This window comes from Centropristis striata, chromosome 12, assembly GCF_030273125.1.
Source record: "Centropristis striata isolate RG_2023a ecotype Rhode Island chromosome 12, C.striata_1.0, whole genome shotgun sequence".
In the NCBI taxonomy this organism is placed as follows: domain Eukaryota; kingdom Metazoa; phylum Chordata; class Actinopteri; order Perciformes; family Serranidae; genus Centropristis; species Centropristis striata.
Genome location: NC_081528.1, coordinates 34,742,533 through 34,760,469, shown reverse-complemented (window position 1 = coordinate 34,760,469; position 17,937 = coordinate 34,742,533). Strand labels below are relative to the sequence as shown.

At 35.9% G+C, this 17,937-nt stretch overlaps 1 protein-coding gene across 1 annotated transcript; it reads left to right on the top strand.

Moving 5' to 3' along the window:
- The first annotated feature begins 366 nt into the window (after window positions 1–366).
- On the top strand, window positions 367–13,882 carry sash3 (SAM and SH3 domain containing 3). Its single transcript, XM_059346353.1, has 8 exons — window positions 367–568; window positions 2,741–2,836; window positions 6,806–6,940; window positions 7,749–7,884; window positions 8,934–9,091; window positions 11,107–11,316; window positions 11,408–11,552; window positions 13,151–13,882. Exons 1-8 carry the CDS (start codon window positions 512–514, stop codon window positions 13,405–13,407), a joined length of 1,194 nt encoding a protein of 397 aa, XP_059202336.1. The 5' UTR covers window positions 367–511; the 3' UTR covers window positions 13,408–13,882.
- The last annotated feature ends 4,055 nt before the right edge of the window (window positions 13,883–17,937 follow it).

Here is a 17,937-nt window from a genome sequence, read left to right as displayed (position 1 = left end):
TACAGTGACACTGCAGCAAGAAATGGCAAGTTTTTAAAATATCTTACTGCAGATCCTTTAACAAGTAATATGAAGTCGATTATTTGATCACTTCATAAAATAAATCAGCTCTATTAAGAAATATTCACAAAAAAACCCTGTTTCTTTTCATCTTTTTATTGAGTTGTGATGATATTTTCATGAACTGTTTTTCTTTAGTAAGTTCAGTGAGTTCAGTTTACCACAGAGTGTTTGTAGCACGCAATGCTGAAAAAATGCAATTATTTCTCATACTAGACTGTGTGCAAACGAGAGGACTAAAAACAGGGTTTGTCTCTTCAGTTTCTTTGTGGCCACATGACTTCCTCTCAGCTTCTGCACTTCACTCTGCAGCAGCAGAGTTCAGCTCTACCTTTTTTCTCATCTGACAACTTTGGCAGCACGGCGACAGAAACTCTGATTAGGACCGGCGTATCGCTCTCTCAGCTTTTTGACCGGCGGGATCTCTGAAAGACCACTGAAGAAGAAGAAGATGTTGAGGCGACGGCCCTCCAACGCCTCGGAAAAGGAGCAGGTGCAGAAGAAGAAGGTGAGTTTTTGGTTATTAGTTTGTTTTTTTTAAGCTTTAAAGTGAATGAAAATAAATGTGTCGGCGGTCTATAAATGTAAATACTATAGACTGTGATTGTAAAGAGGTCTTTATTATACAATTTTAAACTTAATGTTTGAATTTCAACATCTTGTTCAGCTGTCTTTGTGTGCACAACAACACAGGATGTCTGCTCCAGTTGGTGCAAAGTTTGTGGTGAAGCTGGAGAAACACACACACACACACACACACACACACACAGACACACACAAAACTTAAAGCCTAATGAGATCTTTATGTTTGAAAAGTTTTTTAGTATTTTTACTGCTCTCTGGCCTCAACTTGTTCTTTTAAAAGTAAAGTTCCTCTATTCTGGCAGGGTGAATCATTGCTGCAGATGTAGTTTGAGTCATAGCAGGTTTTGTGGCTTTATGCCACCATAAGAACGAGCCTCCTACGCTCTACACCAGTACCCTTATTTTCCATCAACATTACCACTCCTATGGTCCAAATCACGCCACGTCATTACACATCTCATTGCCTTTGTTCTCGGCAATCGTCTCCGAACACATTATTGTCACTGGCGATAATTGAGGCTGGAGATCATCATTGTTCCACGTCACGAGTCGCTGCTCTGCAGTGATCAGCGCTAATAGAAGATTGATTTATCTGAAAGCTTTGTGGCTTTTTGGGGGGGAGAATTGTTGCAGGAAAAACAGACATTTACCAGCAAAACTCGTAATAGCCTCATGATAATAAAGGTCATTTGTTCCCTTGACTGCTCTAGCGGTTAAAGTCTTCAGGTTAGACGCAGACAGAGACCATCAGCTCCGACTGGATGTCTGCAATGATTGGCTGCCAGCAGTTGCTCAAGCTTTGCCAGTTTCTGTGGTTTTAGCAAAGTTTCGAGAAGGATGAGCTGCGATAAGATCATGCACAGCGGCGTGTGGTTACATGGAAAATTAGACTCAAAGAGTTTCCACTAGAGCTAGAGGAAACTCTAAGAAAACTATGCAAAAGAGGATTAAAACTTTTCTTTTTTTAGAATTCAAATAAAGTCTTTATTTCAAGCATATGCATGTGACATGCCAAAAGGATCAGAACATTAATAGATGAGCTATTTTCATAGTGGATTATTTGTTTGAGTATTTTTACAAGCAATCATGGCCGAGTTCCACCTGCTCAATTATGAAGATGAAGTTTTGTAAAATTAATTCTTTGGAGAAAACAAGAAATTTTGAGATCTTTTATTTAGATGTGGGATTTTTGAGAGTGATGCCATTTTTAGAGTAGAAAAATACACCAATTATTGATATGCAGTTTTCATATCTGTGCATATTGGACAACATATACGCTAATATGGATAGATACAGATATATCTGTGATAGGTCAATATTGGCTGACAAAATAGGTCCACCAATATACATGATGATGTGAAAAAATTGTGAGCAGACTTTGAATTTAGACGACAGACCTTTACAGTATTACAGTAATATTTCCATCTTGATTCATGCATCTTTGTACTGACATTGAGTTCATTGTCTTTATTGTTCTAATTTGTAATTGTTTCATTGCTGTTTATTATTACTGCCATTGCTGTTTTATTATTATTGTTTTGTTTTTAATTGTTTATTGTAAGGTGACCTTGAGAGTCCTGAAAGGCGCCTATAAATAAAATGCATTATTATTATTATTATTATTATTGTTATTATTATTTTTATTATTAATTATTAATTCCAGTTGTTTTACACGTTAAGACTTTCAGATTTTTATGTTCCAGTTATTTGTCAGTATGTAAGTCTCAAAACACAAACTATTACAGGAACTCACACGAATCACCACTTATTTAATGTGTGTTTCCTGTTTAGCTGCTCAGCTGCATTATAACATTTATCAGAAGCAGCTAGAGTCTGTCTGCAACATGACCCAGATTCATGACTCTAACTTTGAGATCTGTGAGGAGAGATGGACGGTTGTTCCTTCTCAGAAATCCCTCTGCAGATTCATTCTGTTCACACATTTGAGGAGATAAGAAGCCATGACATGAGCGGTATCACTGTTGCATTACAGTAAAAACGGCTTCTTTTTGTACACTGTTTGCTTGCTGGCCCTTTGCACTGAGCTTTTCCCATGTTGATTTTTAAATAAATGTAATTCCTTGTGTGTTTGCAGCTCACTCTGCAGAGGTCCAGCAGCTTCAAGGACTTTATGAAGCACAAACCCACCTCTCCTGTTGTGTCAGAGAAGGAGTTTAACCTGGAGGAGAATGTAAGAAGAAAAACACAAACACGTGACACCAACAATACATCACTATTTTGAAAAGTAGAAGTAGATATCTTGTAAACTCTTTGTGTTTAAAGTTCCTAAACGGCAGATATTTTATCATATTGTTCCTCCTTCATCCTGCTGTGACCGTTTCACCCACAACCTAAATAACTCTTTATCCAGAAAGTGCACAAAGTACAAGCAGAAATTCTTATCAGTAACAGAAGTACACATTTTTTGCTTCCTGATTCTACGGGCTGCTGCACGTGTTGGCAAATGTTTAACACTTTAATATTCACAGAATCTTGAATAACTTCCCAGTAACACTCCGTGAGTGGAAGCTGGGTGGCAGATTAATGTAGAAGTGCAGAAAGAGAGAGGAAGTAAGAACAAGAAGCATTGCACAGAGCCCAGATGACAGCAGCCTGCAGACAGGATGTCCGCTAGCCTCTCAAGCAGAGAGCCTCTGTGTCAGACAGACAGACAGGCAGCAAGCCAGGTGCTCCTCCCCCAGAGAATAAACACCATTTTTATTAAATCCCATGCATTTTTATTTATATATTGAGTTTTTACATCCCTCTCTGTCTCTACTGTGGTGGTATATTTTATGTTGTCATTGTTTAGTTCGATTAAATAATCAAATCTGAGTCAGCAGAGTCAGTGATCTCTTTTAAGTCCCTTATTTTGGCAAACTTTCAACAGACATTAACAGAATTATTTCAGAGTTGCATATACACTACTGGTCAAAAGTCTTAGAACACACCAACTTTTCCAGAATTTAATTGAAAATTATGCAGTTTAATGTCTCAGTGTACTCTGAAATTAATGCACATTTGCAACATTTAAAATTCTTTATTGAGCATGATAGTGTTTTGAAAGTAAAAAAAAGATTCAAAATCACATTTTATGATGGACTAAAGGACTAAAAAAAGACACAAAATGACAAAAAATGACCAAAAAAATGACACAAAATGACTAAAAAAGACATGAAAAGAATTAAAAAATGGACAAAATAGCCCAAGACTCCATAGAGTTAAGTTGTTAACCCATTTCTTGTTCCCTGAAAAAGGCCTACTTGTATAATTCTGAAATGTACATTATTTTTCAGTTTTGGTTAACCTTACCTTTTTTTATTTACCTCTGGCAGTTCACCACTTACCTTTGTACCCTTTCAAGCTGTTCATTTGACTTGAACTGCTTGAATTTCAATAAAAAACTGGAAAAATTGGGGTGTTCTAAAACTTTTGACCGGTAGTGCATATTAGATGTGATCATAAAGCCCATTTTACCATCTTTAACCTCCTAGGTTTTGTTCCTTGTAAAGAACTTTGAAGTGCATTTGAACAGTTTTTTTAATGTTCAGCTTTTTTTTTTTTTTCGAACATGTGCGAGTAACACAACAAAGTCAACTCAAAAACAAACAAATCCAATGAGAATAATCAAAACAAAAATAGCAATAGTCAAAACAAAAGCTATAATGTGAACGCAACATGTCCTAAAAGGAGTAGGATGAAGCATAATATGCTTATTTAAACCTAAACCCCTTCTCCACTACTCAATTCACATTTTTTCCCCTAAACATACATATTTACATAATACATATTTTCAAAAAGATAGAAAATAAATAGATGAAATAAACAAATACATAAATAATCAAGTTCAAGTTCCTTTATTTGTACCAAGAGGTAGATTTTGTTTGCAGTATAGAGTCCTCATACACACACACACAAGAGGCACAAAATAAAAAAAATATAAAAATAAAATAAAATGTAATTGAATTTATCATTTATGAAAACATTTATGAAAACACTTGATTGTTAATGCCCTTCTTCCTCCCTGTGCCTGGTGAAAACCATGTGTTTGTGCTGCTTTTTAAAGTAGTTCCATATGAATAGTTTGATCAGCTATGTTTTCTTATACTTTTCTGATTTTATGTGAGTTTTAACCTCCTTTTAACTATTTTCTTTAAATCAAGTTTTCTTCTTATTACTGTATAGATTTATACACCAACTATTTATCTGTTTATCTTTTCTTTTAAAACATAATGATTCTATGACTCGAATGATTTCTTTGCTGCTTATACATAACTTTATTACTTGGTGTTTGAAAAGTGTTTTATAAGTATTAGTGCTTTATAGTATCAGTATTAGTATTAGTCGTATTATGAACAGAGGTGCAAGTGAGAAAAAAAGGGATTGACCTTCGCATTACCCATACTGACGTTAGCCGCCAAAGAAAGACATGACATAATGGTAGATATCTTACTAACACACAATGTGTACCTGGTGTTTAGAGAGCATGGAGAAATTAAACTCACCAGGAGGAAAACATTAAGGCCTATAGTCTTTTTAGAACATTAAGTTGTTTTAAACTTCAGCCTCTTGTGGCCAAAATGAGTATTACAGCAACAAAAGCTTAAAAAAATGGAAAAAATATATATTTATACCGCCACACTGTTGTTGTTTTTTTGGTCTTGAGCGTCTTAGCGCTTCTGTGTAATAAAGAGTCTAAACACGGTTTTATTTTCTGTCCATGAGATCTTGAAAATGTTAAGGTTGGCAGGAAAATTTCACTGAAGAGTTTTGTATCAAAATCTCACAAGAAAACAGCTCTCTGTTTCCGTTTATTATTATGGATATTCAGTATCATAAAATATACCATAAACTGGCAATTTGTCAATGTTTAAAAAGTCTAATACACCCTTCTGACTTAATGGTCCATTTTCTATAAATCTAACAGCACGTTTGCTTTATTTCTGCTTTATTGCAAATTAGAAAGTCTCGACCTCTGTGTCCTCACGACACAAAGTGTTACACAGAACATTTGCTGTAACAAAGTGCCTCCATAAAAATACTGAAAACATCATTAGCTTTCATTACTGAGCTCACAGTGTTTGTCTGCAGACCGAGTTATGTTTGGTTACGCTCTCAGACTCTCTGCCTCCAAACACCTGGCTGCAGGAGTGAGAGTGTGTGTGTGTGTGTGTGTGTGTGTGTGTGTGTGTGTGTGTGTGTGTGTGTTCTTGTACTTCCTACATAGTGAGGACCAGAACACGTTTCTAACCAACAGAGTGAGGACATTTTTGCAAAGTGAGGACATTTCTGCCGGTCCTCACTTCTTTAAAGGCTTTTTTGAGATTGCAGACTTTGTTTTAAGGGTTAAAGGTTACATGATAATGATAATTAACTGAAGCTTTATTGTGTGGTTACAAAACTAACTAAAATTATAGTAAAAATGTCCTTCGTTTTCGTCTTTGTCAACATTTTTCATACATAATGAAGATGGATCAGACAAAGGAAATAAAGGCAAAATTTACTGTGACCTCTTTTAATCTCCCACCCAACAAATACCCCATTACAAAAAACTAAAACTAAAACACTAAAATGAATAAAGTAAAACTAGCAAACTCACTCTAAAAACTCATTAAATCTAAATGAATTTGAAAACAAGAATTCACAACAAAATTAAAACTAAAACTAATGAAAAATCCAAAACTATTATAAAAGGGAATTCACTGTTACAATGAAGTACAAGAATGTGTGTGTGTGTGTGCGTGCGCATGTACGTTTCTGTCTTTTTGTGGGTATCAGCTGTGTGTGTGTGTCTGTGTGTGTGTGAGAGAGAGAGAGTTTGTATGTGTGTGTGTGTGTGTGTGTGTGTGTGTGTGTGTGTGTGTGAGTGTGTGTGTGTGTGTGTGTGAGTGTGTGTGTGTGTGTGTGTGTGTGTGTGTGTGTTTGTGTGTGTGTGTGTGCAAAACCCCCATTACCACAAAATCTGTTGGTTTTCTAGTCCGTGAGAAGTGAATTCCTGACAGCGATGTCACTGTGAACCAACATGAGAGTTGATTTATGTCAGTTTTTTCACTCAAACTTTACTTCATTTAAATAAAGTTGTAACCACATTCCTCTCATCTTCCAACACCTGTCGACCAACTGCTGAAAAAACTTATGATTTCTTTTACTTTGATCTAAGGTGGCAGAAGGCGTAACAGCAGAGGAAGCAGTGAAAAGTGGCAGCAAACTGGGAAAGAAATGGCGCAACGTCATCTCTCGTACCATGACCCGAAAAACATCCAAGATGGTGCAGAAGGCTCTGGCTGAAGAGGGGGTAAGATCCTGTTTACAGTTACATTATTACTATTACATTATACATTAAAACAGCATCTATAATATTAATAACAATCACTGAATTATGAAGGATTTCTGATACATAAACACACCTTCATGTCTTCACATGGAGCTGTTGTTTTTGTTACAAAATATTTAAATTGTCTCCATCTAGTGGACGGATGTATGCACTGCAGTTTTCAAAAAAAGAGAATATCTCAGTGGAAAGTAACTAAGTACATTTATTCAAGTACTGTACTTAAGTAATAACAAGTTCCTACACATTTGACTTGAGTATCGGGCTGCAACTAACAAATGTCTTAATTATCAATTAATCTAATTAATTTATAAATGAATTGTTTGGTTTATAAAATGTCATTTTCAGGTCAATAAATTATTTCTGAGGAAAGCTTCATTATTATTTGACACACACACACACACACACACACACACACACACACACACAGTATTTTAATTTCCAAGAAATACATGACCATTTAGTACATACAATTACACAATTGTTGAAACTTCCTGATTCAATAAATGGTAAAAGAAAAACGAGAGAATTCATTGCAGTAGATGCAAAATATGACTTACTGGAAATTCATACATAATTAATGAAGTGCATCCACAATTTCTTAAATATATGCTGTTTAACCTTTTAAAATGTAAGTTTTCTTTAAAATCGACATCGTAGTGCTTCGTCTGTGACTGTTTTTTCCTTTGATTGTGTGACTTTTCAATAATAAATTGAGTTAACTGAAGGTGAATTGACCTCTGACCTGTGCTGTTGTCCTCTGTGTCTCCAGGGTGAGAGTGGCGAGGAGCTGTCTCCGGTCTATTCTGATTTCCTTCCAGATCTGACGGCAGGACAGAGGACGTCTGTGTGCTCCACGGGGTCGGAGGACACGGCGCCGAGCCCCATCAGCCGCCAACTCTCAGGCAGTAAGTTCACATCTGTATGAACAGCAGCTTCTATAAACTGTGTATATATTTTTAGCGTTAACTGACAAGAAGTCAGTCAGTAAAGCAATATTTTAGTGGTATTTCAGAAGGCAATAAATACAACACATGCCTTTTGCAGTTGTTTTCAGTTCACAACTCAAAGCTCACAAACACAACAAAGTCAGAAGAACGACAACTTCACTGTGTAAACACGGCCAGTGGCGGTTCTAGACCAGTTTCACTGTGGGGGCCAAGCAGGGGCCACACTACAAAAAAATAAAAGTTGGGTGAACTCAAAATTTCAAGGCAACAAACTTTGATAAAATGTTAAGTTGGACAATTAAACTAAATATTTTAAGTTTTGTTTTTGAGTTTGCTCAACTCTGAAATCAGATTTTTGTCAAACTTATAACTAAGTACTAACTTGTAATTTTACATTGTAATAACTTTTAATCCTTACTTCTGCTAACTTCTGCAATGTGCTGAATTGGCAGGATTGTAACTCCGCTATGAAATGTCAGCTAATGTTGCGACCACAATTTTGAGTTAGCATTGATACGCTAATGGCTACTCTTGTAGCTGTAACAAGCAGCGCCGCTAGCATCAGTTAGCCGCTAGCATCAGTTAGCCGCTAGCTATTTCACCGCTTTCTAGCATTTCACAACAAAGAAATAAGAGTTAGCAGAACTATTGTCCCTTGTTGTGAACCCCAACTTAAAGATATAACTCATAAACTTGTTTTTGAGCAGACAACTGGCTTCCTTTGTTGTGCTAACTTACATTATTGCCCTAAATGTCAATAATTTATATTTCCAGGTTTTAACAACTTAAATCACTGTTTTAGGCCAAAAAATACAAGTTGGCTTTTTTGCAGTGCAATGTTTAATCAGAGGAGCACATTAAAAAACGGCAAAGATGATATTTCAGCATTCAAATCCTTTACTTTAGGTTAACTCTCTCAGTAACTTGGAGCTTGTTCTTGCACTTGTGGCTTTCTGTGTGAGTCTCTGAGGTCTCATGATAAATGTGGCGATGCTTCTTGTCTGCAGGCAGCGACAGACAGAGTCTGGACAGCGGCTACTGCCAGAGGGACAGCATGAGGCTGGAGGAGAACGGCGTCTCCTACAACGGACCGTTCTGTGGTCGAGCTCTGGTCCACACTGACTTCACTCCCAGCCCCTACGACGTCGAGTCGCTCAAACTCCAAGTGAGTCTCCAAACTCGTTCTTGCTGTCTCTGATTCGGCCCTCGGCCTGTTCGCCAGTCTAGTCTAGTCTAGTCTAGTCTAGTCGTCCTCCAGGGAGCTTGTTAACCGAGTGGAACAAGACGGGTTGTTTGATTATTATTCTTCAAGGCAGAGTTTGAACTTCACCACCGAGTACTGACTGCATGTCTGACAAAATAAAGTTATTTCAGAAGTGATTGTGTCAGTGCATTGTAAATTATAGAAAGTCTGTTCGAGGGCATAGAAATCTATGGTGTTTATTCAGCTTCTAAATAATAATAATAATAATAATACATTTTATTTGTAAATCACTTTTCATAAAGAAATCTCAAAGTCTAGGGACTTCTGTTATCTATTAATGTATTATTGTTATGCTAAAAAAAATATGCTGTTACAATAATTCTTCTCGTTCTGAATAACAGTATATTGAATAATTTAGCATAATTTTGTTATGATGAAGAATTGTGTCTTGTTCTAATTATGTTTAGTTTGAGCTGATTCATAATATGTTATTATACTGTGTGTATTTTCTAAAGATGTACTATCTACAGTTGTATTCTCAAATACTCACTCACTATCAATATTTTTGCCTAATTTTAAGAGTGAAGGTTTGCCCTGTTTAACAGAAAAAAAGTGCTAATTCTAATACATTATTTTATTGTGAAAATCCCACGGAAATGGACATTTACTTTGATTTATCAGAAGCAGCAAGTGTACCTTATCCAGTATTATTATTTCAGTAGTGATTGTGTCAGTGCATTGTAAATTATAGAAAGACTGTTAGAGGGCATAGAAATCTATGGTGTTTATTCAGCTTCTAAATAATAATAATAATAATAATAATAATAATAATAATACATTTTATTTGTAAAGCACTTTTCATAAAGAAATCTCAAAGTGCTACAGAAACCAGAAACAAAATAGACAAAAGACTAAGAGAAAACTCATTAGAAGACACATTAAAATCAGCAGTAGATAAAACAGACACAGTACATTATTAAGAGATTAAGGTGCAGAGACAATAATAAAAACATCTAGGGACAAATTTAAATTGCCTCCCTGAACAAAAAAGTTTTAAGCCCTTTTTTTTATGTTTTATTTGCTATGCTTCTCCGCAGGTAATCTTTATTTTTAAGTAGTTAGAGAGCTGTATTGAGTAACTCTAAGTATGGACATATGACCACAAACCAAACAACAACAACCACCAACAAACGATCCTTGTCCCAAGCTCTTTCTTTGTTCTTTCATCCTTCGATGACTCCATCATGACTAATAGTCAGGAGGCTTAGCCAAATAAAGGGGACACGTCGGACAAAAGCACCACATTTTTTGCACATGCTCTCCATCACCATAAGTTTCAATTTTTGGTAGGAGCCACTTCATCAAGATTGCGGATCGGAGATGGCGCCCATATTAAGTCTATGAGAACCAATATGTCTTCCCAGCCACTTAGAAGGTCAATCTTGGCGTCAAAATATACATTTTCTGGGTCAAGGAATCATTTAAAGCTAATGAGAATATCACTAGATGATTATTTGATCAAATAGATATCTTCATTTTCAGACTTCATTTTTAGACTGGTAGGCAACTCGCTTCAAGTGCTGCAGCATGTAATCCTAACTTGAAAATGTTTGGAATCTATGTTCACGGGAGAGTGCGGATTAGCTGCGATGTACACTGCTCAAAAAATCAAGGTAATGCTTTCATCTCATGTCAGATCTTTTATATACATTTTTCCCAACAGAAAAAATGTTTGACACCAAGATTGACCTTCCAAGTGGCTTGGAAGATATACTGGTTCTCATAGACTTTATATGGCTGCCATCTCCGATCCACAATCTTGATGAAGTGGCTCCTACCAAAAATTGAAACCTATGGAGATAGAAAGCATGTGGAAAAAATGTGGTGCTTTTGTCCGGCGTGTCCCCATTCTTCCAAAATCTGGTGCTAAGCCGCCTGACTATAAGCGTTGCGTTTATGTGCCATCTCTCTTGCAGAAAGGTGACATCATCCACATCATCGAGAAGCCTCCTGTGGGGACCTGGACAGGGAAGCTCAACAACAAAGTTGGCTCCTTTAAGTTTATCTACGTCAACCTGCTGCCTGATGAGAGCCCCCCAGTCAGGAGGAGACGCTGCAACAGCAAGAACCGATCCAAATCCAAACCCAAAACCCTGGAGGAGGTCCTGGACAGCATCGGCCTCACTGTAAGAGTTGTTACAACGCTGCAGGTTTATAGCGTCATGGTGGATATACGACAATATCTCAATGTTGTGTTTATATTCTTGTGTGTTTCAGGAGCTGAGTTCTCTGCTGTCCATGCACGGTTTCCAGAGCCTGGAGGACTTTGCAGGACTGAAGGAGTCTCACCTCAACGAGCTGAACATCACAGACCCGGACGAGCGCTCCAAGATCCTCAACGCTTCTGAGCTGCTCAGAGACTGTAAGCGCACACTCTGTAAAACTACAATGGTCTTTTATAACAATGCATCAATAAAAACCCCACTCAAATCCAGAATTTAAATCCAATCTGAGAGAAATGTCCCAATAAAACTCGAGCTAATTTCAGACATCAGGTTCAGGCAGCGTAGAAAAGGTGTCTTTGGGGAATATTTTATGCTACTATCATATTTTTTCTGCCTCAGTTGCATAATTAGCTAAGTTTTATGGCTCAGTTGCACAGCATTTCACTCACAGTTTGAAGTCAGGCTCAGTAGTTTTCTGAAATTCAACTTTGTCCTGATATCTTGGCTTGCTCTGCTCCAGATGAACCAAAACATCTGATTTAAAGAGCTTTAAGCTGTGCACTTTATGGATGAGCATTCCAATTACCTGCAACAATACCCTATTTTTATTGGCTTTCTTTGGTCAAGAAAGATAACCAATAATAGCCTCTAAATGAAAAACATGTTACAGCAGGAAAAACATTGGTAGCCGAGATTACAGGAGTCCCTGACATTAGTATGTAGCTGCATGTAGTCGTGATTTTAATTTCCTAAGAGCCAAGCTTTGGTTTGGTATGTGTTGTTAGTTTCTCCTAGATATTTTGGATCAGTAGGATCTGATAAGCACAAAAACTAAGCATTGTCTTTGAACAGGAAGTAGTGTCTGAAAAAAAATGATGGGTTAATTTTACTGTATAACACAATTAATTTGCCAGTGTAAGAAATTTATTTCCTTACATTTACACCCTCTTATTTAAAGAAAGATAGTAAAAGTCTATTCCTTTTCAAATGAATACTTACTGATTAGCAGTGTCGTAGCTTGTTGCTATTGCTAAAACTAGTCAAACTTGCACAGAATATCAAACTACAAATAGTATTAGGCAAAAATAAACAAGTTTTAACCATAAAATCTGATCAGATTTTGTACATGGTCCACTTTTTTTCTGGGCATAAGCTGTTGATTGACTTTACCAAGATGCTGCCATCTGATTTTTACACTTCTAGAGTGTGTAATACTGAGGACAACAGGTCATAGTTAAGCAGAATTAAGTATAAGGTCCAGAAAACCTAAAATGAAATGTCTACATATGAGGACGCAGGATAACAGGAGGTTAATGTAAACACTGCTGTAATCTGTCACAAAAGCAGAAAATTGGTTCGAAAAGGAGTGTTTACAACGGTGGGAAATCTGAGGTTCTGCTAATCTTTACATGCGTTTACCTCAATATTTGAAACATTGACCGTGGTTAATATGATCATCCGACATTTGAACATTATGTATATGAATATGAAGTGCTAATTCTAATACATTATTTTATTGTGAAAATCCCACGGAAATGGACTTTTACTTTGATTTATCAGAAGCAGCAAGGATTAACTCCCAGTGTACCTTATCCAAGAGATAATTAATATAATAAAAATTAATAATAAGAATAAGAATTTTCACTTATTCACTGGATCGGTGCTTTGTATTTGTTCACAGCTCACACAGTCTGACTTGACAGTTTGTCTCTGAAGCTGAATATGATAAAAGGACCTCTCAGAGAAAATTATATTTCAGTATTAAAATGTGATTCTTCTTTGATTCTCCTTGCAGCTGAAGACGAGTCTGAGCCAGAAGAGGAGGACAAACCTGGGGAGAATGCCAAGGAGCCGAGGGACTCTGGCTGCTTCGAGAGCTCCGAGAACCTGGAGAGTGGACGCGAGGAGCCGAAGACGGAGGAGGAGCTGCAGAACGGAGCCTCGGAGGAGCAGACAGACCAGGAGGAGTCAGAGAAACAGGAGCAGCCCACAGAGCAGCTGGACGCTCTGCAGGAGGAGCTGCAGGAGCTCACGGTGGACGAGGGATCTTGAGAAGAGACAGATTTTTTTTTTGTTTTATTCCTGATTCTCAGGGACTCTGTGGACAGAGGTGTTTGATGCCATTAAACAAAGTCTCTTCATTATCAGAGTGGACTGTTCAAATACTGTACGAACATTATCGTCTCCGGTTTTACAAAGTGCACTGCAAAACGAGCAGCTTTATGAGAATGCCGTTTAAATAAATTTGTTGTGAGTGTTTGTATTTGTGAGTATTTTAATGTGAGGTGTCTGTTAATGATACAAACAAAGCATTTAAACTTGTTCTTTCTCTTCGTTATGACGTCTTAAATGCGTCACGTCTCATACAAATATGAATGTAAAATAATTTCAGATGTTTTTCATGTCACTTGATTTTAACTGTTACTTTCAAACTTTCAGTACCTTTTATTTGTGTCAGATTTATGTTGAATGTTATGAAGTGGTTTGTTGACAGTTGCTGTAAATATAACTTGAATAAAGCATATTTCACTGAGTTATTGATTATAATGTAATCTTTGAGCTATAATCACATGTTTAATCAGGGATGCAAACAAACAAAAAGCACAGTTTAAAAGCCTAAATAGTAATTGTGTACAGGATTAAATTGAACAGGATTTAAATGCCAAATATGTTTTTTATATTTTTGGACATAATATGCACCATGATCAGCATCGTATTCTTACGCTTTTTCAGGCATTTTTGGACAGACTTCACTGACAATTTTTATTTCATTCATACATTTTCATAATTTTTTTTGACATACTATACTTTTTTAAATACTTTGGACATAATATACCATTACCATTGATCAACATACTATTCTAAAGCATTTTTAGCCATTTTTGGACAAAACATTTTTGGGCATTTAAAATTTTTTTGGGACATTCTATGAATTTAGGGCATATTAAAAATTTTACCACTTTTATGGACAAAAAAGTCATACTTTAGTATGTGGTTTTTGCATTTTAACCCTTTATCGGGCGAAGAACTATATTTGGTAAATTCAGGTAATATTTCGAGAAAAAAGTCGCAAAATTACTAGATTAAAGTGGCAAATCTACAAGAAAAAAAGTTGCAGATTTAAGGGATTTAAAGTGGCAAATCTGCGCGAAAAAAGTTGCAGATTCACAAGAAAAAAGTGGGGGAAAAAGCAATTTTTTTCCCCAGATTCATCACTTTAAATCTCATAAATCTGCCCATTTTTTTCGTGTAGATTTGCCACTTTAATCTCGTAAAAATTTTTCTCAAAATATTATTTTCGTATGTTTTTTTTTACACATTCTGTCAGTATACAATATCCTCCAATATTCTCTAGGGTTGAAATTTGGAATTTGCAAGTATTTCAATGAGTGCCCTATTAAGGGTTAACATGCATCAACGGACTCTAATAAGGCAATTTTATGAATTTGGGGCATTTTTAGGACTTAATTCTAAGAAATATATATAAATACTGCATACTATAGTATGCCGTTTGTTTGTTTATTGTCACTTTTTGTCAGATTATAATTTAATATGCATCAACAGACTCTAATTAGGTAATTTTAGTTGGGTTAATAACTTAACAGGAAGTGCCTGTCAATTAAAAACAGACTAATTCTATTGTGTTGGATTCATTCAAAATTCTCTTGATTTAGAATTACATACACATAAAGATTATATTTAATGTGATTAAAATAAGTAGATTCTATCTCAAACATTTTTATATTAAAGTTACTTAAACAACTGCCTCAAAATCAAGGACGCATTTATATTTAATACTTTTTATCAAATATATTAAGTAAAATGAAATGACTACAGAATAATTTATTACAGTGTATAATGCGTATCAACAGACTAATCATTTTAAAATTTTAAGACATAATGTCATACCATAGTATGTCATTTTTACCACTTTTTATAAGATGTTTAATGCCATATTATACTATGACATTTTTGAGAAATAATACACTATGACATTTTTGTAATAACATTTTTCAGGTACAGAATATTTTGTTCTGTATTTGGTTGTGTTTACTCTATTTGCCACTATGTATGCAAAGAGATGAAGATGTTTTTTTGCAGTGTGTTGAGTTCTCAGGACCTCCAAGAGTAACTCCCATCGAAAGAAAAGTTCTTTTGAAACAGGAATAATAATAATAAGACAATATTGTTTATTTACCAGACACATTGATCATGTAAAAAGAAGTGAAGTAAATTGAATGAAAAACATAGAATCACAGTGCTGATACTAAACAAAGTGAATATAAATAAAGACTTCCATCAATGGTATAGTACTGTATCTGTATACATAATGCAATGTAAGAGACTGATCAGAGCGTTCATGGCATCTTAACACACGAATCATACATACAAGATTTCAGCTCCAATCTACAGTCTGAAAAATCTTTAGAACTAAAAACGGAACTTCAAACATCCCTTTTTAAAATCTCCCCTCCCTTCTTTTATCGAATATCAGTCACATACATTCTGGCTTCTCGGTGACAGCAACACAAAGCAATCGAAAACACCAAACTGTCTTCAAATACTTTCCACAAAGAGAGTTCAGCTTTAAAAAAACTGGTCTTGGTTTTGTACTTCATCTTGGAAAGTGTTCTAAATTCTCAGCAGTCACACTTTTTTTTTTATATACTTCACAGAAACAATACTGCCATAAACTTTACAGCTTCCTCCGGCGGAGATGTGTCCGTTATCTCTGCTTTTTCTCACGAGAGTGCAGAGGAAAACCTAGAGCCGAAACTATCAAATCAATAATCGATTAGTCAACAGACAGAAAACTGCCCAAAACGTGATAATTCAAGCGTCAAATGTAAATACTTTCTGATAGCTCATTGAATATTTTTTTTGGTTTTGGACTTATTGTTCAGACAAAAAAAAGCTAAATCTTTTATGTCAGATTTTCACTATTTTTCTTTCATTATAAATACCAAAATAATAATCAGTCAACCAATACTGAAGAAAATTATTATAAATGAACCTTTTATCACCCAAAGTGTCAGATATCTTAAGCTTTAAACTGCTTCACCAATCAAAAAAAATACAGCCGCCAACAATCTCAGCATCCTAACATGTACTCACCACTTTACCTACCAGCACAAAAAATCTTTTAGGGGAAAGTTCGAAGTCTTCATAATAAATAATCTTGGGCAGATTTTTACCAGAGTCTGATACAATGCTGTTGACACACTAGAACTTCTACACAAGTATATTTCACAAACACTAACTGTGTCTTGCATACAACACAATCACTATTACAAACTCTCGCTACCAGCTAATATCAGTTAAATACTAAGAAGCTTCACTTTCTCTCTCATTTTTCATTTTTTCCTCCATGTGGATGCTGTCCCCTTCAGTGCTCTGTGACCAAATCCAAATAAACTCTCAAGCCCCATTAAAGGCTGAAATACAGACGTGTGAAAAAGAAAAGATGTCTCTGCCTTGGCTTTATTCTCTGCGATAATGAGCAGACGGCTGCAGCGGAGGCGGCCTCGGCCCTCGGAGGACCGGAGGGATAACTGTCACAGCTGAGATGCAAAAGTAGAAGAGCTAAATATGTTTGTATAGAAGGAGGAGGCAGGAAGAGAGAGGACTCAGAGGAAGATCAGCTCTGGTGTGATTAGCAGGAGGAGGTGCTCAAACTCACAGGCAGCATAATTAAACATCAGCCAAAAAAACATTGCTGCAATCCTCACCAATCAGCTGAGAGGATATCAGTACATATTCACCTGCTAAAACTATTTACAATTCAGCAATGGCTTTGCTTAGTTTTTGCTTCATAAAAGGTCTAATTCGGTGATTCACAACCTGTCAGACCTGCAACCCTCCTAAAACCAGCTGGGACCAGTTCAACCAAAAGAGCATTTTTTTCTTCTGAGATTGTACTTTTTTTTGTCGTAATTTCTAAAGGGAAAAATTCACAGTTTTTCGTCAGAAAAGCATACATTTGTAGTATTATGTTATGTTATGTTAAGTAAGTATATTATGTTTCTCTCGTATCCTTTCAAAAGGAATACTTGGATTTTCAGGGAATTAACTTTTTTCTTGCCGTCAGTTAGATGAGAAGATCAATGTCACTAGCTAGCCTGGCTCTGTGAAATAAAAAGATACACCTAGCAGCACCGCTAAAGATCACTAATTTCTTTTGTTTGATTTGTACAGGAACAGGAAGTCAGGAAAGAGTTGAAAAAAAAGAATATATTTTTTTGGGAGGGTTCAATAATCACATGCGATATAAATAAGGATGCTTAATACAACTTATTCATCCTTACTGATTGCTAAATCTCATTAAGTGATTATTAACCGTTAATAATGTTGCGTGCTTTGATGTAGACACTACACTGCTGCAATGTCCAAGTCAAAGGAGGCGCATTATTTGTTAAAGCCAAAATATATGTTTAAAAAAAAAAAAAAGTATTGTGGTGCTGCAGAGATGTTCCAGCCTGAAAGTCAAACTTTACAGAAAAAAATCAGGTTTTTGTACAGATACCTGCAAAAATGAAACCATTATATGTTTTCTAATGAAAAGGAGAATGCTGTAAAATGAAA